The sequence below is a fragment of the Psittacula echo genome, assembly GCF_963264785.1.
Source record: "Psittacula echo genome assembly, chromosome: 5".
NCBI lineage: Eukaryota > Metazoa > Chordata > Aves > Psittaciformes > Psittacidae > Psittacula > Psittacula echo.
In genome coordinates, this window is record NC_137739.1 from 10,501,527 (window position 1) to 10,525,965 (window position 24,439).

General features: G+C 39.5%; 1 protein-coding gene across 1 annotated transcript in view; it reads right to left on the reverse strand.

Moving 5' to 3' along the window:
• Window positions 1-24,439, reverse strand: part of LOC308222186 (bMERB domain-containing protein 1) — a gene marked incomplete at its 5' end in the record, with an annotated part of 46,710 nt that extends 22,271 nt beyond the window's left edge. Inside the window, 2 exons of the mRNA XM_080619881.1 lie at window positions 197-320; window positions 24,334-24,439. Of these exons, the coding sequence (XP_080476007.1) occupies window positions 197-320; window positions 24,334-24,439 (230 nt within the window). The remainder of the gene's footprint in view (window positions 1-196; window positions 321-24,333) is intronic.

A 24,439-nucleotide genomic window follows, 5' to 3' on the forward strand; every position in this document is an offset into this window, starting at 1 on the left:
GCCAAATAAAAAAGGTAATTTCCTTTGCAACTACAAAAATAATTTCCCAGCGGCATTTTGCAAGCATTCACCTAACCGGAATGCTCTTTATCTTTCTTCCTTTTAAAATGTCAAGCAGATAAAAGTCTTCTAAATAGTATTCTTTCCTATTTTGATTAATTTTGCATAGTGTTTTCCCAGAAGTATTGATACTTACATAAACCTGAGTTCTGATTCTCTTCTGACTAAGACTTCCCGAAGTCTCTGGATCTTTGCCATCTCAAGCTCAATTTCCTCGGGCATCATTGTTGTTTCAGCCATTGAAATGATGTCAAGTTGACCTGTGTGTGAAAGCAGAGAAACTGGGTTAAACTAGTCAAATTACCTTAATAGGTTCTTTTAGGAATATAAATTTAATCAGAGAACCATCTGACTACGGGCTAATTAATGCAAGTAGTAAAGAATATTCTAGCTAAATGCTATGTTGAGTGGTTTCTCTACTGTCTTGCTTTTTACTTTCTATATAACCATTATGAAGTGAAAGAATCTGTAAGCCAATGACTTTCATCTTGTAAGAATCTATGTACCTCTAAGGAATCCCAACTCAATACATAATTATAGCTACTGTTCCTTAATTGGTATCACTACATACTTTGAAAGAACAGCCATCAATGGCTACAAAACTCACTTAAACCCATTACTTGTAACTCTTTAGAGTCCTATGTTGGTGCAAGTGCAGGCAATGTAAACTGGTGAGGGTTTCCCATCTTTAATTCTTATAACTCTTCATGCCATTCCATCCTCTCAGCCTGACTCACATCTAAACCCACTAGAGAAGGGCAAGGATGTGATGAGAAGTGACAAAGGACCTAATTCTTTGAGAGGCTGAATGTTTCTCACTAGTGCAGTGAAATCAGTGAGAAAACAAACAGCACTTGTAGAAATTACTTGGCAATTGGTAATGCCACGGTCCTTCTATGATTATTTCTCTGTAATTGATGTACTACCTCTTCTAATCCAGAGAGAATCAGAGTTATGAATTGTGCTCATTGAAGGGAGAAGGAACCTTTTTATAGAAGCTGGATTTGGCAAGAGGCAGCTAGGCCTCTGGAAAACCTTATTCCAAGGGTTCCCTATACTTGGCCTTCATTGAACAAGAATTTAGAGACAAAAAAATAGAGTGCCTGCATGTTTTGGTACCCAAATGGAGACATATTCTGGAAAGCAGGCCTCTTTCAGCTGATTGGTTTAAAAAAGGAAAATAGAGAGGTCAAAGTATACTCTGCATGATTGTGCACAAAACAGGAGACAAAAAACATCAGAAAAAAAGTTAATTCAGTTAATTAAGAGGAGACAAATTCTGAAGTCCCTCATGACAGACTAAGCACAAACAGCTGACAAGAATTTCTGACAGAAACTTGGAGTAGGAATGAAACTACAAAATCTCAATAAACACAGCCTCTGCATGAGCTTAGTTCACAAAGGCCTGTTCTCCCAAAATGGAAGCAAAATAAAGAAATTCTATAAATATATATAAAATATATACTTATTTTTTTTTAAGTTATCCTGCTCATATTGTCTGTAAGTTTTGGCTTTACTTCATAATTAAGAAAGTGAGCAAATAAATGTTAAAAATCACTTTTTTTTTTTTTAAGATAACAGTGTTTTGAGGAAAAAAGTGAGACAGATTTTGAAATGTCTCTCATGACACAGCAACCATTTCTCAGTGGCTGTTTTTAAAACTCAAATTGCAAAACTGGTTGGTAAAATAAGGCTTACCTTGTGTGTCTGAACACACAACTGCTGCCTGTAGGAGATGGATTTTCCTATTAGAAATCGTTGTTTGTTGGGGTATATTTAGTTGAGGTATAGCCTGGATGTCCTAAAAAGTGTTGTTCCAGCTGTCATCAATGGCTAACTTCACAGTGTAAAGCACACGGGTCTTTTCAAATTCCAGTCACTAACTTAGACATTGAAATAGAACCTAAAAACCTTTCAATCCTAGATCTGTTTGAGGAAGGTTGAACACGACTGAAAAGGCCTTAGGGACTGTATCCAGTCCTCACCTTTCCTCTCACACCCTTATCTACGTGTGTGGGAATGAGGAACCATAGCAAAGTCTTGAACTTCATAGCACAGTACCTAACGTGCTGTGCTACCAGTAACAGATGGCAGAATTGTAATTCAGTATTCACTAGATGTTTATCAGGCATCAGTTAAAGGAAACTAGAACAAAGATCCTGTAAGTACAGTTTTGTCTCCTGTTGCTTTTTGAGGTTCTGGAGTTATTTTAACTGCTTGCAGCATAATTGGCTTTGGAGCAGATTTATTTTCCAAAAATATGAAGCAGGAAGGAAGTCATTCTGATGCTACCATGAATTAAAGCCAATAATGGTGGTAATTAGAAAAATAAGGCACAAATATATTACACATACATATGTATTTTAAAATTACTATTTGAGCTCAGAAAATGGGGTGGGGGGCGAAAGTAACTATCTTATTTCCAGTCTGCAACTCTAGCTGTAAATGCCCCAGTGTTACCCCTGGATGAGATCAGCCATCATACTGTGATTTCAGTAATTCAGGAGGGGAATCATGAACAAGCCTTACATCCTAAATATGTGCTTAAAGTCAATACAAGAATTTCTGTGACAAGCAACAGTCTAGTCTGACCTCTTGCAGAACAGTCACAGATTCTCCTTCACATCCCACTCAACGTGTGCTTGAACCAGAAAATATTTTTAAAAGCTATCCAAAATTACGCAATGTTTTCAAAAGGATCAAAAATATAATCAAGGCACCACAAGTCTGGAAGTGGAGGGAGATAAATATAGAAACTGTAAGAGATTAATTCACAACTTGTCTGCAAACTTAGAGATGTAGCTAGAATAATAGAGATATAAGGAGTGGCATAGTTTATCAGTACATCTGCTGTGAACATACTGTGAGGTGATTAATTCTCATGGAGATCTCAAACTGGAGGGAGGATTGGCCAAAGCTTGACTAAGGGAACTCTGAGAGGAAAAAGCGGACTAAGCATTTAAAATGGGAAGAAATTTGAAGGCAAGGATACAGAAAACTGAGTATGGAGACACAGGAGTGCTGGAAGAGATTAAAAGCCAATTCCAAAGGGGTAGGCATGGTCTTCCAGGAGAAGGAACTGAATTCAATCCATACTTTATACATGTTCACCTGTGCACTTTTAAGAAATGTTACCATTTTTGCATCCCATCTCCAGCTTTTCTAAACCTCCTATTCTAAAAGCTAAAGACTAAATGAGTTCCTTTGACAGCTGCCAATTCCTTTTATATAGGTGAGTCCACAGGTCTCATAAACCCAACACAGATGCAGCATGCCTCCTACTTTGGCCCTTCTGAAGCGCATGCATTTTTAAGGAAGGTTTTGAGGAAAAAGGCACAACTGAAACAGTGTAGTTCCCAGAAATCCTGAAATAGTAGAGCACAGGTGTGAGAACACTCTGGAAATACAAGCCTCTGAAGAGGCCACAGGTCAGGATTTCCACCTTACACCTTCACCATTGTGGTCCCCACAAATTACCAACCTGTTTGTGTCTGAATTTCTCTTCTAATAATTGTGGATAACTGTTTGGCCTACCTGACAGAAGCTATGCTGAAGGATAATTAATTACTTTTCATGAAACAGTTTGAGCTCCTGGGATGTAAACCACTTGGAAAAGACTATATTAACATTATTAAGCCTTTGAGTAAAGCTCTAGCTCCGTCCCGGTGACGAATGACACCTTTAGTGCTTTGAGACATGATTCTGGACAGCTTCACACAGAAGTCTCTTACCTTTTCATGCAAGAAAGGCAAAATGTTTAATATTATTTAAAGGAAGTATGCATCAGTAAGCTTTTTTTTTTTTGTTAGCATATATTGTTATTAAGCTCTGTTTCTGCTTATGAGCTAAAATTCATAAAGTAAAAGTGGAGACAACATTGAGATAAGTCACAGCCAGTAACAGGATGGAACTATTGTGTCTGCTCTGCATCTCCAGGATAATTTTCAACAGCAAAACATTATTACTGTATGCACAAAAACGTACTGGCATGAAAATAGTTACTATATAGAAATAAAATTATCAAGCTATTACATATAATGAGAGGGACTGAAGATGTAAACCTGAAGCTACTTATGCATATTTTTGCTTCAATTTAAATGCAGACTGGTGTAGTTAAACTGGGTATTAACTTAATGATCACATTTCACCCTGAGTGTACCAGCCAGAAACATGAGCCACCTGTGATGAAAAGCAACCAAAAAAAATAAAATGCCTACCAAGTCAATAAGTGTAAAGAAAACTTTAAAAGAAGACTGAAGCAATACAATGAGAAATGGGAGAATGCCTTATTCCTAATGCCAATAGTTTCAGACAAATTGATAAAGAATGCTGTAAGGAAAAGGTAATTATCAGCAAAAATCCTGCTGCTGTCACTTATGTGAGCATATTGTTCACGAAGAAGGTCACTGTGCTCTACAACCATTAACTGGTTTAATTCTAATTTGGAGGTTTTATTATCATCTTTGTGAGAGACAAAGGCATGGAGAAGGTGAGGTGTATCAATAACACAAAGGGACCCAAACCTATGCTGTAGGAACCCAAACTATGTCATTGTTATTCTGATGGTATCCACATGTTGAACAGCAATCGGACCTCTAGTACACCAATACCTAAAGCAGTGTGCAGGCAATGCTCAGTCTCAAGGCAGCGAAGAGCTGAGTGATGCGTTGCTTATGGAGACACAGCTAGACCAGTACAAGGTCTGCTGGATCAGTGTCTCTTCAGGACATTGTTTATCCTTTTTCTTGCATGTCAATCTGTTGCTGTTGGCAACTATCAGTCCTTCACCCTTCACGAGACATCTCAGTCATTTAGCAACAGAATAGTTCCAGCACAGGTAATGGTAATGGCCCAGCTACTCTTTTTTTTTTTTGCATTGATGAACCATCATAAATGAGACTCTGTGTTTGTTCAATCCATGACTGCTGAGAGCCCTTCAGACGACTGCAGTATGAATCAGCTACATGGGCACCACTCAGCAACAAACCTGGCTGCTCAGCCCCCTCAATTACAGTGCTTCCATTGAAAATTATTTTAGGTCATTGTTGTCCTGGATTGGATTTAAACTGAGAAATCTGAGGCCTATTTATAATTGTCCAATTATAAGATAATCCTTGTTAAAATACTCTTAATGGCTAAGTTTTATTCCAAATCTGGGTCAGCACTTTTGGGGCTTTCTGAAGAATTCAGTGAAGTTCTCAATTCTTTTTTCACTGAAATATGTTAAATGCTAATAGAGCATGCTGCAGCAAATGCATTCTTTATGCTGTTTCATATACCAAAATCAAGACTTTCAAGACCACTATTAGTTGATGAGCCAAAGCAGAAGTAAGCAAGAGTCACAGGTTAGAGATGGATGAAGAGAGAACCAGATGGTGCAACTTAAAACCAGCATACTTGTGGAAACTGAAATAGTTGCATAATGCAGAGAAATAATTGCTATACTACAAAACATTCCAGGTAAAAATGTCCATGTGAAAAAATCAGATGATTCCTGTAGTTTATCACTAGCTTGACACCTGGAGGCACAAATAATTAGTCTTGTAGCTGGGGTTTCTACTATACCTTTTACTGTTGCCTCAAATATATTCAGAGGCCCAGAGTTGGGTTTGGAGGTTTTCTCTTTGGATTTTTTTTTTCCCTCTTTGATTTAACCCATCTGGAGCAGGATGCAGTGGCCAAGTGGCCAGTAACTAACCTGTGCAGAAAAAAACTACATCTAATTGCTTATTCCTAATGTAGCCTGCTGCAGCATTCTATTACTGTGAGTCCTAACAATGATTAAATTTGGCATGTGTGTAGAATGGTATTCAGTGTTTTATGCTGGAATTACCATATAAATATAGCCAATAGATAAACACAATACAAACAGCTGCACTGTATTTTGCTCCTGGCTTCCCTAACAGGCAGGCAACATTGTGCAATTTAAAATGCGAAAACTGGCATAAGATTGTATCAGTGTGGAGGTGACCTGACTGCTATGGTGATGACAGCCAATTTAGTCAAAGTTGGAACCATGCTGCTGGTTTTATTAGGCCTCAGTAACTAGGTAGTAGGTTATGCTGAGGCAACAGGAGCACAGGTACCTGATGAGTTTTAACATTGGGGTAAAAGTAATCTCTAAAGACAAAAGCAGTTATCAGAGGCTATTACCAGAGTAGCAAAAAGTGGTGTTTCTACTATCCTTAGATGTGCTTCCACTGCCATCAATAGCACTGAATGCTGGAGATGACACAGCTGAATTTTCCTTCTAACAGAAAGACATATTTTTTTCTTCTCCTACTGTGCCTGTTAACAGCTTTTGAATCCCTATTAATACTTCCCCATGGGTTGAACAACATATTTATTTTGTAATTACTGGCGGGTAATGCACTTTACTGCCATGAAATGCACTTTATGCTGACACAAACTGAGCCCACATCTGTCACAGGTGGTCAGATGTGCTTTGTTCCTGCAAGTAATGGTGGCCAGAAACTTTCTGACAAAACTGAGTCTGCTAGAAAATGCCAGAGAAGTGGCATTCAGAGTAATTGGGGGATAACATCTTGGATTCAGTATGTTTCCTATGAAATCTAAAGGAATGCCTCTGCACAAAGGGCTCGGTTTCCTATCACTGCATGAGGTTCCAAAGCAGCCTTGCAGTTCCGAAAATGCTAAATTCTCCATAAAGCCCTGGAAGCAGAAGTTTCAACCGTTGTGAAACTCCTAGGTGCACCAGAGATCACTCTATTTGCCATATAATTTCCTTCCAAGGTATATTAAATCATCTGATTTAATAGACTGGAGATCTGTTCAGCCAGCCAGCTGTGGTCACAATTAAAATACTGGGATTTGTTTTGTTCAGGCCATGAATGCTTTTTTTAATTATCACAGATTTACACTCTAGACATATTACAACCTAAGTTTCCACTTCAAAAATGTCTAACACTCTACCATATGACCCCATTTTTAAATTAGGTAAGCAGAGGATATTGAAAGAACTGTGTGCAATTGCCAGCTGCACTTCCAGAATCACTGTCCTGCCTGTTCTACATTTAAGGGCCTCTTAAAAATCTTAAAAAGATCCTTCTAGTTGCCTATCCTCTATGTTCATATCTTCAAGCTTTGACCTTCTACTGTTCATTATTTACCTTTGCAAAAAGCCTGTTGGCAGCCGTCTATTCTTTTCCACTTCAGACTTTTGTACTCTGAGATTTCTTTCGAAATATAAATGCCAGATTCACAGCATTGACTATTAACTCTTTCCTCTAACTTTCAAAGTACTTTTGGTTTCTATGGTATCAGACTCAAAGTATTGCACACAATGACTCCTTTCATGTCTAATGTAAGAAAGTGCTTGTACCTGCCCAGCGCCCAAATGAGGTTGATTCTTAGTGGCTTTGCATCTTTTATGCCATACTTCTGTAGATTAAGTAGTTATTGCACTGAAGAAAGGCTGGTATAAAAAATGAACCTGAAAGAGATCCTGCTTTGAGTTTTCAAATTCAACTACATATTCCCAAGCCCAAATAGATATTCAGGCAGTCAAAGTGATTGCTGATTAAGGATAGTCTTCAGTGCTTTGCTAACTAGAAGTTTCATGTTAAATGATGGCTCCAACTTTCTAATTTAGGGACTGTTTTCTGCCCTCATTCCCTATTTAAAGATTATATACCAACACAAGTCCATAATGGTAAGAGCTACAAAGATCTTGCTTCTCAAAAAAAGCCTCAATTAAATTGTCTTGTTTGTTGTCCTGTGAAATTTATAAGCAGTAGTTATTCTTGGCTTTGTCTTTTGTCAGTTTATGACAGTCGCTATTTCTTAAGTGGGTAATTATGCAACCCTTTAATCTTACACTTCTCCCAGGAAAAAGATCACTCTAAGTCTTAAGAAACTGTTCAGTGCATAGAAGACTTAATTTAGGTTGTAATGATATCCTGAAAAAACAGTTCATCTCTCAATAGTTGTTCATTCTTCTCTGACAATGAATGTGCACCAGTCTAGAGTTCTTGCAGAAATCTAGTGTGATGTATAGGACTTAATGTGATATTCAGACTTAATGTGTCTTAAAATCTATGCTGTCAACCTGTATTTGGATGATAAATTCCATGTGTTCTATCTTGCACTTAGGCTTTCACATTTTGGCATTCTCCTGACTTCTGACGCTGTCAAAACATTGGTACTCATCGACTTGTGAAGATGGAAGTTTTGGTTAGGTAAGAGGAAAGAACTGTTTATGTTAAATGACAAATTAAGTAGAGGTAAAGAATAAGCTTATACTGGAAACTATCTAAAGCAATAACATTCTGAAGCAGTCTTTTGAGTAAGTTATTGGAGGAAAGGAACCAAAACTGTTTTAACCATAAGATCCTTAAAGGGCCTGGCCTCATTTTGCAGACAAAAAAAACCTACACAGGTCCTGTGAATAAGCTCAGGTATTGTACGATTGTCTACAATGGCAAGAGGGTGTAATCAGGAAGTAGAAAAGATTAATTTTGACCATTATCTGGGGCTTTACTTTTAAAGGCAGGATTTAGGGTTTTTGAGGTGCAGTGTCCTCTGCAGTCAGACACTGCCCACGCAAACATTCCAGACTCCTTCTCCATGTATGAAGGATCCATCTCATCAAATTAAACTGTCATTTCAAGATAGTGCACCGTATCTGCTTTCATACTCTTCCATCTGCAACTAAGGGTGTTTGCTTATGCAAGGAACTGATTCAGTACAATAGGACAACTTGCTACCCACTTATCTGTAACTATAATAACTTCTTTCTAGCTGTAAATCCATATATGATTTGGTGCTGGTTTATAGCACTATCATTATGATTTACATGTAGCTTTTTTCCACCAGTGAGAGTTCTACTAGCTTTCTCTATTTTTATATCATGTCTTTGATCTGTGACTCACGGTACCCTGGGTAGTCCCCTAATAGTCAATTTTAGGGGAAGAGGGAAGACTCTTCCTCAGTGTAACACCTCTGGCAGAAGTTTAAAAACTAATACAAAACATATTTACAGATCAGGAAACAGAATTTCAGCTTTCCCAGCAATAAATGCCTAAGGAGCCAGAACTTAATACTGAACTAAATGTTTCTTTGGAAATATGAGATAAATACAACTTCTTGTGAAAGCCTTCCCGTAAACAACAAAATAAAAGCCCCAGGCCTGATTTGATTGTGCTGTAATATTCAGTCAAAAATACAGATATTTTTTTAGGTGACTGAAATTTGCAGGAAGTGCTTCTGATGTAAATAAATTCAGGGTAAGCAGAAGTATGACCACTATCATACATTGCCCTAATGACACTCACAGATTGAGTCCTGAAAACCCTTAGGGGCTTTGACACTTCAATCACAGGGCTTAACCTCGCTACTTGGAAGTTGATTCCGAGGCTCTGTCTAGCCAATTTGCATGCCCCAGCCAATTTCCATTACAGTTGACGATAACAAAGTTGCACAGATCTCTTCAACCTATTAGAGGGCAAATGCATAAAAATGAGGGGAAACTGAATCATGAAAACAGTAAACGGAGTTTGGAATTAATGTCTTTTTATAAAAAATCATTTTTAAACTCAAGTGCCATTGAATTAAGAAACCCCAGAGACAGTATTTGTGGATTCACATGTGATTCTGCACGCAGCTGAAACTGAATCCTTTTCTTTTCTTTTTTTTCTTAATTTTATTTTTATTTTCTCCTTATGGTGGGTGTAATAAGGTCACTACAGATGGAAGCTGGTCTGCAAGTGACTGCTCAGTAGCCGGCTTATGATCATCTCAGTTCCTACCACACATCAGACATAAAGGCCTAGGAGCATAGAGTGGCTTTACTGGTGTCTCAGATACACTGAGTAAGAAAAAGGACTTGCTCACAGACAGAAATTTTTCAGAGCAATTACAGCACACTGGAAGGGCAAGATCGTGATTGGTGTGACCATTTCACACATCAGTTTCCATCATCCCCAGTGCCTGAACTGAGCCACAAACACTCTTCAAGACTAATACAGTCCATTTGCAAAGTAGCCTTTGGTATCTCATCCAGTCATTTCTGTTGTGTATTAAGTGGTTTTGAGTGGGATTTAAAGAAGAGCTGTCCATATAATCAGGTCTGCAGAGAATTACGATAGACTTAACAAAGTACCGTAACTGAATTGTGCAAGAATGTTTTCCAGACTTCCTACTGTTATTTCTAATTTTAAATAAACTCTAGTTTGGGTATCAGTACCACATTCCTTGTTGCCAGATGCTCTGACAACAGGATTTTTCACACATTTGGCTGGTGGCTTTAGGTGAGGTGTGAAAGCAATTTCCCCTAGACCACATTAATGTCAGTCTGAAACTAAGCAGCATAATTTGTCTCACTGTAACTGAAATAATATAGTGGCAGTTTTCCATCTCTTTCTAGGAGATGTACCACCATGGATTTCATATCAGTGATTCTCCTAACCTAACCTAACCTGACGGAAGGGTGCCCTCAATATCCCAGTATGTCTAAAACCAAAACCTTCTTCTAATACTCTATTCTTCTGTTGTCTCTCTCTTCTCTCTCTCCCTACACACACAAACAAATAAATCTCTGCAGATGAGACAAGTTAGTCGATCTTGCATGATATTGTTTTAGCACTCAAGTATGTTGCTGCCTGCAGAACATCCAGCGATTTAGCTCATTTGCTTGTGAATAACAAGTTATTACTGCTGTCCAGCCTGCCTCAGCCTGACCTGGATTTTGTGAGGAATGGCAAGCAGCTGTGGTGCAGAGGTTGTTTTTCTCTGAGCTTGAGAACAGGGGCACCAGCCAAGGGGCTCTGCATCCAACTGTGCTCTGCTTCCTCCTGGCTCAGGAGAAGGTGTGTAGTAAATTGCTGTACGTATTATATGTATGTACATATGTACATACATATAATGCTCCATCCCTGGCGGTGTTCAAGGCCAGGTTGGACAGAGCCTTGGGCAACATGGTTTAGTGTGAGGTGAACCTGCCCATGGCAGGGGGGTTGGAACTAGATGATTTTAAGGTCCTTTCCAACCCTAACTATTCTATGATTCTATATTTCCATTTCTACTTGCACCTGCCAAGAGGGACAAAGTAATGGCTGTGCCAGTTCCTCACCCCTCCCCACCTGCCTGTTTTAGGGAAGATATAGGCCCCTAACTGCTGTGCCGTATTGATGGGCAGCTTTGGGATGGAAAGGGAGATGCTTACTTTCTTGAACAAACAGCTGTTTCTTATCACAGTCACACCTGTATCACAGCCTAAGAGATTATTTTCTTAATTATATACCCAGCCTGGGAATGTGTCCCATTTAAAATGCTGCCCAGAGAAATTCTCAGTACCAAGGTGATATGTGCCCTCATCCCCTCACAGCAGGAAACAGAAATCATATTGTTCTCCAAAAATCAATGTGTTACAAATACTCAGTACAAAGTTGGACATCTCTATATGAGAAGCTTTCTAAAGAGAGACATCTTAGAAAAGCTAATAGTTTTTTTTTAAATCAGAATCTGATTTCATTACATCTCCACATCACAAAGCTTGAAGCCTAGATCTTTGACATATGCTGAACATAAACATCTCTGGGAATCAGCCACCACAAAACCAACAGCCCAGACTCCTGTGTTTCTTAAGTGGAAATTCCCTGTATGAATTAAACATAAGCTCAAAAAGAACTAGAAACAGATTTCACATTCAGTAAAATACTGGGATGCCACCAGCATAAAATCTGTTGTTTTTAAAAATGAATTAAGCTAAATTGCTTCCTTTTTTTCTTCCTCTTTCTCCCTCAGGTAATCTTTCCTATTCAATTCCTTGGCTCTACAATAAGATTTTCCTATTTCATTAGCTGTTTATATCTCCCCTGTTGTTACATGAAAATTTCTTCCAACCAGCAGAGAAAATAATGTTGATTCTATTCAGGAAGTCTTATCGGATAAACTGAATAGATAAAACACACTCACGATAACCTGTTTCAGACCAGTGTTCATATATGTCACTATTAGCATACTAGCAATACATCTTACAGAAGTGTGATTTAAGTGAATTCTACAGGATTAAGTAATGAATTTACCTTTCGTTTGCAATTTTAGGTTCTGTTTACAAATTTTCATTTTTAATGGAAATTTATTGGGAGGAGGGGAAGGATAAGATTTTTTTAGCTATTTCCTCGAAAGTCACTATGCAAAGTTAATCACCTCCTGGATTAAAGAAGCCTTTGCTGATGAGTCTCATTTTTACCAACCTTTTTTCTGAATTATCTCTGACCTAATTTTTGTTGGTGCAGACTGGGGTATAAACTAATACTCAAGTATTGCTGTAAACAATTCATGCTGTTTTATGTGCACCTGTTTGCACAATTTTCAGCTCATCTGCAATACTGATTCATTTAGAAATATAAATATCTGAAAACAACTGTCTTCAATGCTGCCTGTTTCTTTGTTTGACACACCAGCAAACACCCATCTTATCCTAACCAACACCTGGCAATGCCCTTGGTTTGCCCACAGAATTGTCACTGCTATCCAGTCTTCTTGGATAGCACAAAAAACTCTCTCTACTGCTTGTAGCAGAGCACTTTCCATCAAACCTAGTAACTCAGGAGAATTCTGACTGTTCTAGTAGATACAAAACAGTTTCTAGCTGTGATATTTTGCCTTTCTACCATAGAATAAGAAAGCCTGGGGAAATCATCAAAAAATTATGAGACGGAGTTCTGTGTCCTGCTTCTTGTGAATTTTACTCCTGTGAAGGGCAATGAATGGCTTATAAACAAACAGATTATTTGACTTCTAAGAAATGTCTTTTCTCCTTTGTACAGAGTGAATGAAAACACGCTACAAGGACAATGTTTTCTTTAATGTAAATACCTATATATGTGGAGACAGTTTTTAATTGCTTGCAACAGAGTGGTGCCACACCTTCCCAGCATGAAAATAGTTACATTAGATTTACTCTGTTGTGACTAGCCACACAATTTTAAAACGATGAAAACTAAGTGCTATGAGTTTATTTGCCGTAAGAAATTATTACGAAGGTATTTTATATCCAGACTATTCTACATAAAAGGTAAACACAATAAAATTTCTTAACAATTACTGAGGAAAAAACTCGCATCAGCAATTATGAAATCACTGCAACAAAATAAAAATAGGAAGATACTTGAAAAAATGCTTTCTCCAGCTAAGATTCCTGTTGGAAGAGCTCTCATGCATGTTCTTTATTTCTGAACAGGGAATTAGCCTGAAGTTTCAGCTCCCCTGTAATACACTTCTGCTGAACAGATACAACTTGGACTACACAAGCTCAGAGTGCTTTACATGCATTAGGTATTGCCTGTCCAGTCCTCAAATCACTGCAGTTTTGCATACATAAACCCCAAAGTAGGAGTGCTGTGGTTTGAGTCGTAATTGTGTTCTTTTTTCATTTGAATAAACTTACTTAGGAGATGAGGCAGAGAGGAGCTGCAGTAAAGAGAGGAGGAATCGAGGAGAGTAGATAAATTAAGCTCCGTCATTCATTCTAGCACACCATGTCTGTATTATCAAAGACAATAATTAATATAGCGGAAAATGTTGCTGGAGCCAGTACAAGAGCTCTAGCATCCATCTTGATCAGAACCCCATGGTAGTATACGGAGATAATTTCATAAAATGTAGTCAGGCCTTGACATAGGCCTTAATATTCCCCTCCTGCCCTGATTATCATCCTAGTACCACTGTCACATCTCTGCTGAATACTTTGTTCGTTTGTAAATACAGAAATAAAAAGGACCATGCTTATCACTGACTGCCTCCAGGTACCTCAGTGCTTCTCACACCACAAGCACCAGTTCCTTTGTCCTCTCTCTAGTGTCCTCCAGTCAAACTGCGTTAGTTACCTATTTCTAGAGGTGTGATTTGTGAGAGCAGGGGATATTTTTCTAGTATCTCTCTGATTATCTTAAAGCTAGTGCAAAAGAGACATGAATTGCTACCATCTAAAGTATGTAGCTCTTGGTATCTGTTCTTTAATGCCTTCACACCAAGGGGGTCGGGGGAATGCAGAACAAAGAGACACCTGTGAGAGATGAAAACTTCATTTACATTCAAATAAATAATGATGCTGATGATGTAGTTACCATTGGTTTTGCATATTCCTTTTTACCTTTTCCCATCATGTTATGAATTGCAGATACAGACCCGTGCACTTTAAGGCAGTCTGTCCTTCAGAGAATAGGGATAATATGCAGCTGTATGCAGCCTGGTGAGAAAGTTTGTACAGTGTATGATCTGACAGCTGTTCCTATGAGAAAACTGATCCAAAAGGAGACACAAAAAATGAAGGAAAACTGCCTTCAAGGTCTGACCCAAAAGCCTTCATTGTGAGTTTCAGTGGCACTGGGTTACACCTTTATCTGCAAAAAGCTATTGTAGTCTGGCTCAGGAAAACTGCCAGGAGTCAGGAAAACTCAGGAAGGGGTTTCCATCCCCAGCCCTGCATGAGATTCAGCGTTCTCAGAAGGCTGTAAATAGAAACTGGTACAGCTAGTTACTGTGGAACCTTTCCTAGTGCAGAGCTTCCACTGAAGTCAATGCACATTCCCAGCTGGAGCAAGGCTGGGTTTAAGCCACACTCCAAGGAAAGCAATTCATGCTTCATCAATTCACCTTATGTGATGAGAATTAAAAAGTAACGTTAAGAAACACACATTACTTGTTCATTTATTTATGTCATTTTGCTCAGAGGTCAAAGGAAACACCCTGCGGCTTTCCATTTTATTCCTCACTAGAGTCATACTCCAATCCTGTAATACTAACACAGAGCATCAGCATTTAAGTTTCAAATGCTGTAACAGTGCCAGCTACAGCTAATGTTCAGGTTTTTAAAGCTTATTTAGGCTGGTATTTTATAAAGACTTTTCCTATTTTCATTAATTTTTTGTTTCAGAAAGAAAAGTCAACAAAAAGTTCAGACTCAAAAAGTTTTGCGAAACCTCTTTAGGAGTATGTGGTTTTCTGGTTTTTCCTATGAGAATCAACTGATAAAGAGCAGCATATGCTGCAAGAGAAATAATAGTAAACTGGCCACTGACATTTCTAAATTTCGTACCTTTACAATATTCTCCTTTGAAATGATCCAGTCACATACCCGGAAGCTTGTTTGTCTTCCTTCCCTCACCTCGAATGTGATTCTCTAATAACAGTGTTCTAACAGTGCCCTAAACCTCATCCCAGCAGCTGCTAGGTAATTTTAGGTAACTTTAAAACCACTTGATAAATATCATAAATATACGAGTCCAATCCAGTAAAGGCCAAAGTGATACTGGTATGGAGAATTGCTTCAGATAGTAAAGAAACTGGTTCACTCAACAGATTCCTACTCCAGCAAGTAATTAAATATTAAGAAGATGCTCTTCAAAAGCCAAGAAAAAAGGTGTTTCACATTTCATAGGAGAAAAGACTAGTAATTTCCATGGAGGATGAATGATGCTATTCCTGTTTACACAAGGTGTACAGTCTGACAGCAGAGTGGAAGGCCAGGCAGCAGAGATTCATACTGGGATCTTGTCCTCCAATGTATGAGGCATACAGTGATGCCAGGGAGCCACAGGCAAAAGCTGTGCCCTTCCTTAGAAGATGAAATTGCCAGAGCCCATTGAGCCAAAACCAGCTGGTTTTTTCGCAGTGTATGCTCAGGTGAAACAGCACAGGGCTCCATCTCTTCAACTCACACAAAATTATGATGACAGTTGGCAAAAAAAGCACTTGCCTTTCATCTGTGGATGTGGAGTCATTCTCTAGCAACCTCTGTTTTCACCAAGGTAACTGCTTTTGCATTCTTAATTTCAATTCAGTTTTCTTTAAATAGGCTAATACTTTCTTTTCACAACTGGCGTTCGGCTGAACTGACTGCCTCCCTAGGGGTCTCAGAGGCGAGGCAATGAAGCCAGTACAGCAGTCTTGATCTATACCCAGGACAAATGGATAGCTGGCTGTCACCTCCTCTTCAAATGAGAAAGAAACTTTGTAATGGCAGGATGTTTCACACCAGAGACAAACAGATCTTGGTTTTACTGGCTTTCAAAACTCCATGGCTGTACCCTTCGATATCACATCCCACATACTCTGTGCTACAGACAAGTATCAGCCTGAAGGAAAATGTCTCTGTCTGAAGAGTCTGCCAAACTGCAGTTAACTTCAGTCCCCTCCCAGGCACAGTGCCCAGAGGAAGTTGTATGAGAATCCATGGTAGAAGATGAGAGGAGAGAAACTACAGATTGGATAAGGAGAGCGGGGGCACAAACACATAAGTGCATTTCTGTGACTTCCTCTTCTCTTGTGAAACAGGATAGTTTGAGAACAGCCACTCACCATAGGGGCTCCAGTGTATTAGTTAATGATTCACTGCTCAGCGACAAGGAGATGGAAATGGCATTGCCAGTACCAGTGCAAATGGATCTTCAGGGAGCAGATGCTTGTTGCTGTTTGCCAAGGCTCTGCAGGACGTACCCAGTGAGAAGTGAAGGCAGACATACCAAACTCACTGGGCAGCCTGACACAGATCCCCAGGACAGTCCTCATGGAATTGACACAGCCCCCAAATTCCCTCCTTTTCTGGTTTTGGAGTTGTTTTCTCCAAGAGAGAAACAAAACCATTAAACGACTTTATAATGAGAATCTTCTGTTCCAGTTTTATCTGTATATAAAAACCAAATGTGCCTGTCTAAAACCTCTTAAATCCCTAATCAGTAAAGGTTTGGGTGGAGGGAGGGCAATAAAAAGATCCTTAAACACTGCTGATACTCTTACAATAACAAATCACCTCTTGCAGTTTAGTAGTGTTTGCAATCATTAGGCTTTTGCAGTGAGCAGCTTGTCTCATTGAAAATCATTCATCCTCGTTTAATGACAAATTCTCTTTGAATTATTTTCTCAAATATTTTGCCCTTTATGAACTGACAATGTTGATTCATGTCTCTCTGCTGATCCTGAAGGGCAACTAAGATAATTATCCAAGAATACTCCTGATCTCTCATAGTTTGCCCTCCAAGCATATATTTTTCATCTCTGAATTCTGAATGCATTTATACTATGCCTTTCATGTAGTTAGAAGAATATGTTTAGGGAAATAAATTAGCATATGATTCTATGATTATTTATTGAGTCTCTGGGACTGTTTTACTAAGTAAGGCTTCTATGAAAACAGAACATATTCAGCTACAAAGGAAAAGCACTTTGGGATTTAGGATTACAGACTGTTGAGTTCTAACCTTTCTGGTGCTCAGTAACTACATGAAAACTTTATAAACTTCAATCACAATACACAGTATTTTGCAGCACATGCCCAATCCTGAATGTAAGTTTTTAATCCTATTTTATAACACACCCAACGCACCCTTGATACAGGCACACACACATTCTCACAAGCAGTTACTGTGATTAAAACACACTGTGCAACTAAGGGATCAATTATCAAACGTAGTCAAAGAAATTACACAGACTGAGCCCATAATCCCATAGGCTACCAGCAGCAGAGATTATGTGTGTAGTTCAAAGTGTCCTACTTTCCAGGTTTAATGCATTTCTTCTGTAAAATATCTTTAAAGGAAATAGGAAAATTCATGAGCAACAGTCACAAATATGACACTTTAGCCTCAGCTGTAACTTTTCCAGCAATTATTGGTTAGCACTGGTTTAAATGTAGACACTGCATTACAGTGTTTATTTGATGCCTAGCACACAAAGTGCACAGAGATTTTGGAAGTCATTAACCCTCTGATTTACAAGTATCTCAGCCAAGAGAAATGTCTTTGCTAACATACACAAGTAGATGTGCAGCAATAAGATCCTGATCCATAATAACCATGTTTTTTGCAAGACAGCTCCTACTCAGAATTAGCCAGACTTCTGCTACACTCAGCCCCTCTGGCTTTGATTAGATTGGGCTGGCCTTGGTGGTAGTTTTTCTCATTTGTCTTTGTTTTGTAGCACAGGCTGATCTGTGTAGGACATAAAGTCAGCAGACAATTATGTTCAGAACCATGGGACAAGTTAGGGAGTAAATTAGCTGCATTTTTTGTTGGGAAACTCTGGACACACATAGCTCACAGCTAGAGAAGAAAGTGAAGGGCAAAAAATCATCAAATGTAACGGGGAGACTACAGGGCAAGGGTAGCCCATTAACTGATTTTATTTCTGTCACCAGATAGAAAAGTATATTTCTATGGGGATATGCGCTACAGAATTGGACTTGGGAGACCAACAGGAAGTGGCACCTGAAGATGCTGCTCTAAGGGTCACAGTTCCTTCCGTTGTTGACAAGTATTTCAGCAGGCGTGCACTCTGAGGCACTAAAGTAATTCCAGTTCTCCCTTTTCCTTCTTCTTTTGTCTCAGTACCTGCCTGGAGCACCCAGCTGTGGGAGGAAGAATTAGAAAAATGAGATAATGTGTAGCTAGTATAAACTGGATTAGTCTCACTCTACATCATTCTCCTGGCTGTTTGTGAAATAAACCAAAGTGAAGATACACCCTTCCTCTATGAGTTACAGGTAATGCAGGAATGACCAGGTGGAGATTATTAAGTGGTAGGTTCTGTATTTAAGACATTTTGCAGGAGAAAGATCAGGATGTAGTATGTGTAAAAGCACATAAGCAATGAAAATGCAGATAAGTTGCATGTATCATGCTAGCCAAAATCACCTGTGACTTACAGAACACTAAGCTGCATTTTAGAGCCCTCAGACTACCATTGAAACAGGTGAGTTTTACAACTGTTTTGTAGAAAAAAGCCTCAATCCTTTCTAGAAATCCTTTCTGGTTTTCAATGTGGAAGTTCTGTTTTGGTTTCACAGATCAGACACAGGCTGTTTTTCTTCTTGAACTACAGTATAAACATGTTAACATTAATAACTATGAACAAGAAAAAATCCCGAACTGGCACAATCCTTTGAATCAGTTATCTTCATTGATTACAGAGTATTGCCAAATACTTTTTTTAAAGGTGTGAGATTCACTACTAGTGTTTTATTGTCACATCTGAATTTCTTGGTCACTCTTCAAAATTTTTACAGGTTTTTATTTTAATGGAGACATGGAACAAATATTAATTACATTCTCTATTGAAGCTGGTCTTTAGACTTTCATAAAATCAGCAGACTTGCTGCTTCTAGAAAAACAAATGAAACTGTGTATATCCTTCAGTTAGCTTCTTTCCCACTTATTTTAATAGATGTCCTGAGTAAGCCTTACCTGTTTTGTCTGCTTGATTACCTGAAATAGATACAATGGACAGTTTAGGGGAATTAACAGTAACACAAAGGCATCACTCCAGAGGACCAGCAGTGGTAGTTGGGCCATATATATTATATACATCGGGGGGGGGGGGGTGTGGGTTTTTGGCTGCTTTTTTGGTAAATCGGAGTGGAGACATGATGAGACTGGGGGACAGTATCATGACAGCACAATAGGCAGGGTCACACTGCATTCCTGACTGACTGGAGAGGTGCTACACAAAGGACTGAAGTGGGTTTGTGGGTGTTTGTGCAATATGCAGGGTATTACAGAAGAAGGCCCAAAGGTGTGTGTTTGAATATTTAACTATCAGATGATAGCTACAACTGATGCAGGTCTGGTTTTAACTGTGGCTAGTGTGGAGTAAACTTCATCCCCCTGTGAGTCCCACCTCTTCCCTCATAGAATCATAGAATAGTTAGGGTTGGAAAGGACCTTAAGATCATGCTGAGAACTCCTGAATTCCCAGCACTGCTTTGTAGATTCTGACGTGGCAGCCCTGAGCACCACTGCAACTTTCTAATCACTTTTCCTTCCCTGTCTTGTGAGACAACACAAGTCACCTTTCACTCTCATTAAGCAATACAGGAGAGAGAAAAATGAGGACACCCACCAAGTACCAGGGCTGGGTCCACCTTTGTTAGAGTCTAAGTAAGTTTGCTTTTCTACAGTTACTTGGGACTGATTCAGCATGAATAACACAGCAGTGCACTGCTGTCTTACAGGAACCAACATACTGTCTATACTAGATACATAGAGAGCTATTAAATCTCCAAATTTTAGGAAGCTGACACAAAATTCAAGAATAAATTGACATTTACCTACTTTATGATTAATACATATAGGCTGTGAATAATACAAACTCATCCTAACTACTGAATGGTGACTGGAATGACAGTGTCGCAGGACACACTGTGCAGGCTTTGCTGTGCAAGACAAATGTGTTTCTCTGTTGCTACTTGATTGATTTTTTAATATTGCAACCGAAATTTTTCAAATTAGTATAAAATGTTACCAAGCAACTTTAAAACACCATGAGCTAGATCCCATTCTAAGATGCAGCCATTCTGTTCTGTCAATGAAATCAAGCCTTAAAGGTGACACAAGCAGTTCCCAGTAGATCAGCAAGTAGCCATAATCAGGGTATAAATGCCTTTTCTTCATTCTTCCTTCACCAAAGAGAAAAGATTACTTGGCTACAGGACTACTAGCTATGTTATTGCAATCCCTGGTAATTTTCTTTTTACCTTCTCAAGTTTCTGCAAGCTGCAAGACCATCTCTGTGCATAACAGTACTTCTAAAACAAACCAGTCTTGAAACAGAAATGTTTCAGATAGATAGAAGCCATTCACCTTCCCCTGCTGCCAAGAAATGCAACCGCAAAATACTGAATAGTACGTATTTTCAGTGTTTGACCCACTCTCAGCGCTCAGCAGTGGAGCATATGAATACATACAAGAGTCTCCTTCTGGCTAACAATCTTTGAAAGGTTTCTGAGCCAGAGTATGGTGAAATAAGCTTTCACATGCGTCAGCCCAGGATCTCTGTGAACCTGTGAACAGTAGTATCCTTCTGCTATTGGAACAAAGCAAAGCAATTTCAGAACTAGATAAAATCACCTCACTTGTGCTGTTCTGGAGTGCACTGCCACCTCCCAGAACATGATCTATGACAACATTCACAGCATGAAGGGAGAGCAAGTAAAGCTGGTTATGAAGGCTTCATGCCACTACTGAGTCTCATGTTGGGAATCTCCAGCCTCCTCTTCAGTGCTGGCCTGTAACAGGGCCCAATTCCTCTAATCCTCTTTCTACTCAAAATCAGTTAAAAAGGTGGACCTCTGCAACACAGGAGTGTGGCAGCTTACCTCCAATACCGAGTTACCATTCAAATGAAAACAATAAGCAAATTTCATGGCGCACTAAATTGCATCAATATATAACCTTCACATGTTCTTGGCATTTCTGCTTCCTTATACTGACTAAGCTCGGGCATTCATCAGGAATTTTGCATTTTCCAGACTTCATACAACTGAAAGAGGAAAGAAAAGATCAGTAGAAAAGTATTCAAGAAGTGCAATGTTCAAAAGGATGTTGAAAAACTGCTTGCTTTCTTTGTGGCTATTTCCCTGGTGTGGCACACAGTTATTTAATCAGGGCATTATGAGTCCCTGCTGACAGCAAGACAGATGATTCTAAATGAAGTTGTGCCCTTAGTAATGATGACTGACCAAAATGCTCAACTGCTGTGTTTCATAGCAGACTCCCCAAGACTACATTGTAAAAATAATTTACTGAGAAGGCTGTATGTAATCACACTGTTGTTGTTATACAACCCTGATAATTTATAAGCCTAACTTTTTTTACATATGTGCACTAGAAAATGCATGATTTGCTCTGTACCTTATTTTTAATGTTTTCTGGTCCTTGGAAATTCCTTCTTGTATGTGAAGAGAAAGTCTTTGGTGTCTCCTTAAACAAACACCTTTAAACGATCTGCTTTGTATTTTTTGCATGCAAACCCACTGGAGATGATTATACCCTCAGGTTGTGGAGCATCAGACCCTCAGCTATTGTGAACCAGTGTAACCTCATTGATAATCTGCCTTAAAGAAGCCAATGTAGAACAGAAAGACACATGATGTTGCATTTCATGGCTATGAAGTAAGTCATCTTTGGTTATAACCAATACCCAGCAGTGCTTTCTATACCACAGATAAAAAAGTTTACACAAAGCTCCCTTTCCATTTAACAGGTTACACAGAAACTACATAACTTCTGTGACATTCTTTCTGTAATGGACATAATCAGGATATGCATTCTCCTGTGGTATGACTACACCCACATCAGAAAGCACTGACTAGGAAATGGCACTCCATCATGCAGAGTGTTGTACAGATACACAAGTTCTACCTCCAAACAGATCCCGATTTGAGACACAATAAATCATCAGAGTAAAAAAAAGGCAAATGCATATGCAATGATAGGCTTCTCCTTTTGTTAATGCTATTACTTACTACTTCATATTTAACACAAATATGCAAATACCAAAAGGTAACTGTTGACATTACCAAAAAAAGGGGATGACACTTTTCCAGCTTCTTCCCAGACCTTCTGGAAACCACTGGCATCATGCCATTCCGTTTAGGACCTATGCTGTAGGGGATCATTAAATAGCAAAGTCTATTTCTTCTTAATCATTGCAAAAGCATGACCAGAAGTCAGCATAAGTATTAAAATAGGAAAGATACACAGGGGTCATCTAAAAGCTCCCATAAATAGCATTTTCCACGGCATTTTAAGAAAATTTAAGGAAGTTGAAGACCATCAGCAAACAAAACATCAATTACTCAAATAGCAAAGTCTTACTATAATAATTTACAACTTTTCACAAAGAAATTCACTACTTTCCACATTCTCATTAAACTGAATCTCAAAGCTCAGCAGCAGAGCCAGGGTGCAGACATCTGTGCGCTTGGTTCTAGTCCTACCAACAGCTCATTCTGGTACCTGGTCAAGCTGAGATTTGGGTGGAAGCTCAATGCTGAGCACATATTTTTGAGCAGATTGAGTCTCCCACTCTGTCTCTGTGCTGCCCCCTGTCAAGCAGATGATCCTTTGTCCAAAGCTTGCAAGACATAGACCTTCTGTCACCTCGAGCTACAGTTACTATTATTACAAGTGCTGCACTGCTCTGGAACAAAACCAGACATATTTATGAGAACAAGAAAAGCAAATGCTTGTATCTTGCCACAGAACCTGCAAAACCGTTGCATGTGTCTGACTCAAACAATCCAATCAACAGTAAATTCAGCCTTCAATTCCATTTTAGAAAGTGTGGAGTTACTCAGTCCTGAACCTCTGCCAGGCACTGCAACAAAACCAACACTGCAACTGAAGCATCAGAGTGGGAGAGTTACACCCGTGTCATCAGCATGCAGCAGACAATAACACAGGCATGAAAAACTGGAGCCAGAAATGAAGTATAATTCCAGATACGGTGGTATCTGAAACATCTAAACATAACAAAAGTGCTGGCCAAAACCTGCTGCCAGGATGCCAAAAGGCATCCAGGTGAGGTTTCAGGATGCACATCAAAAGACAGATGGTGAATCAAGAACACCAGCAACCCCGGCATCAGCCAAGGTGAAGGTGTCACAACAGGTACACATAAAGCTATTTCTTTCCTGTGGCCGAATCAAGCACTTGATGAAACTTGGAAAATATTTTTCTTTATACTAGTAGAGAGCTTTTTGTCATAGTCTATTCAAGCCTTCTTGCCTCAAGGAAAATTAGAAGGGGTTTAGGCTTACTAAAGATAGTTATGCCTAACTATATGCCTATAAAAGAATAATAACTGATATCTTGAGGGAGATGAGGTCTCCTGGATAACTGGAATTGGTAGCTATTCACCTTTTTAACTACTCTTTCCATCAGCACTTTGGAAAGGTTATGTCAATTGCTGCTTTCTGGAAAATTATGAATTCAAAAAAGCTCTTCTGCCACAGTATTTGTTGAGCTCATAAACAGAGTGCAACCCCCGAAGAAGTGAACTAAGTGCTGTCTTCCCGTGCCCTATACCTGAAACAGGAGGAAATAACGAGGCTGTCATCTGTGCCTTTCAAACGTGAAGCACATTAAAGACTACAGATATTTATGACAAGCCACACATTAAAACCCGCCTAACCTCCCGGTCACCCTGCCTCAGCCACCCGCTCATCGCTTCACTTCGCGGAGCGAACGAGCAACCCGTTCCGCAAGGTGCCGGAGCTGCACCGGCCCGGCTCGGCTCCAGCCCTCTGCCTCCCGGTTCCTCGACAGAGAAAAGCTGTTCGGGTCCGACACAGCCCCCCCGGGGAAGCACCAGCCTCAGAGGGCAAAATGGTGACCCAAGCGTTCCTCCCCGAGAAGCCCACGGCGGTTTCGCTTTGTTAACAGGATCCGTCAGCGTGCTCTCCTGACCGGCGCCAGAGGATAACGCCGCCGCTCGGGGTTGCCTCGGCCAGCCGGGCCCGCGCCCCCCACTCACTTCTCCCCAGCGCCTCCGCCTTCCATTCCGTCTCCTCCACTGCTCCGTAGCGCCTCATCGGTCTCTCGGCCTCCGCGCTGGCCGAGATGGACCTCTTCAGCTCCAT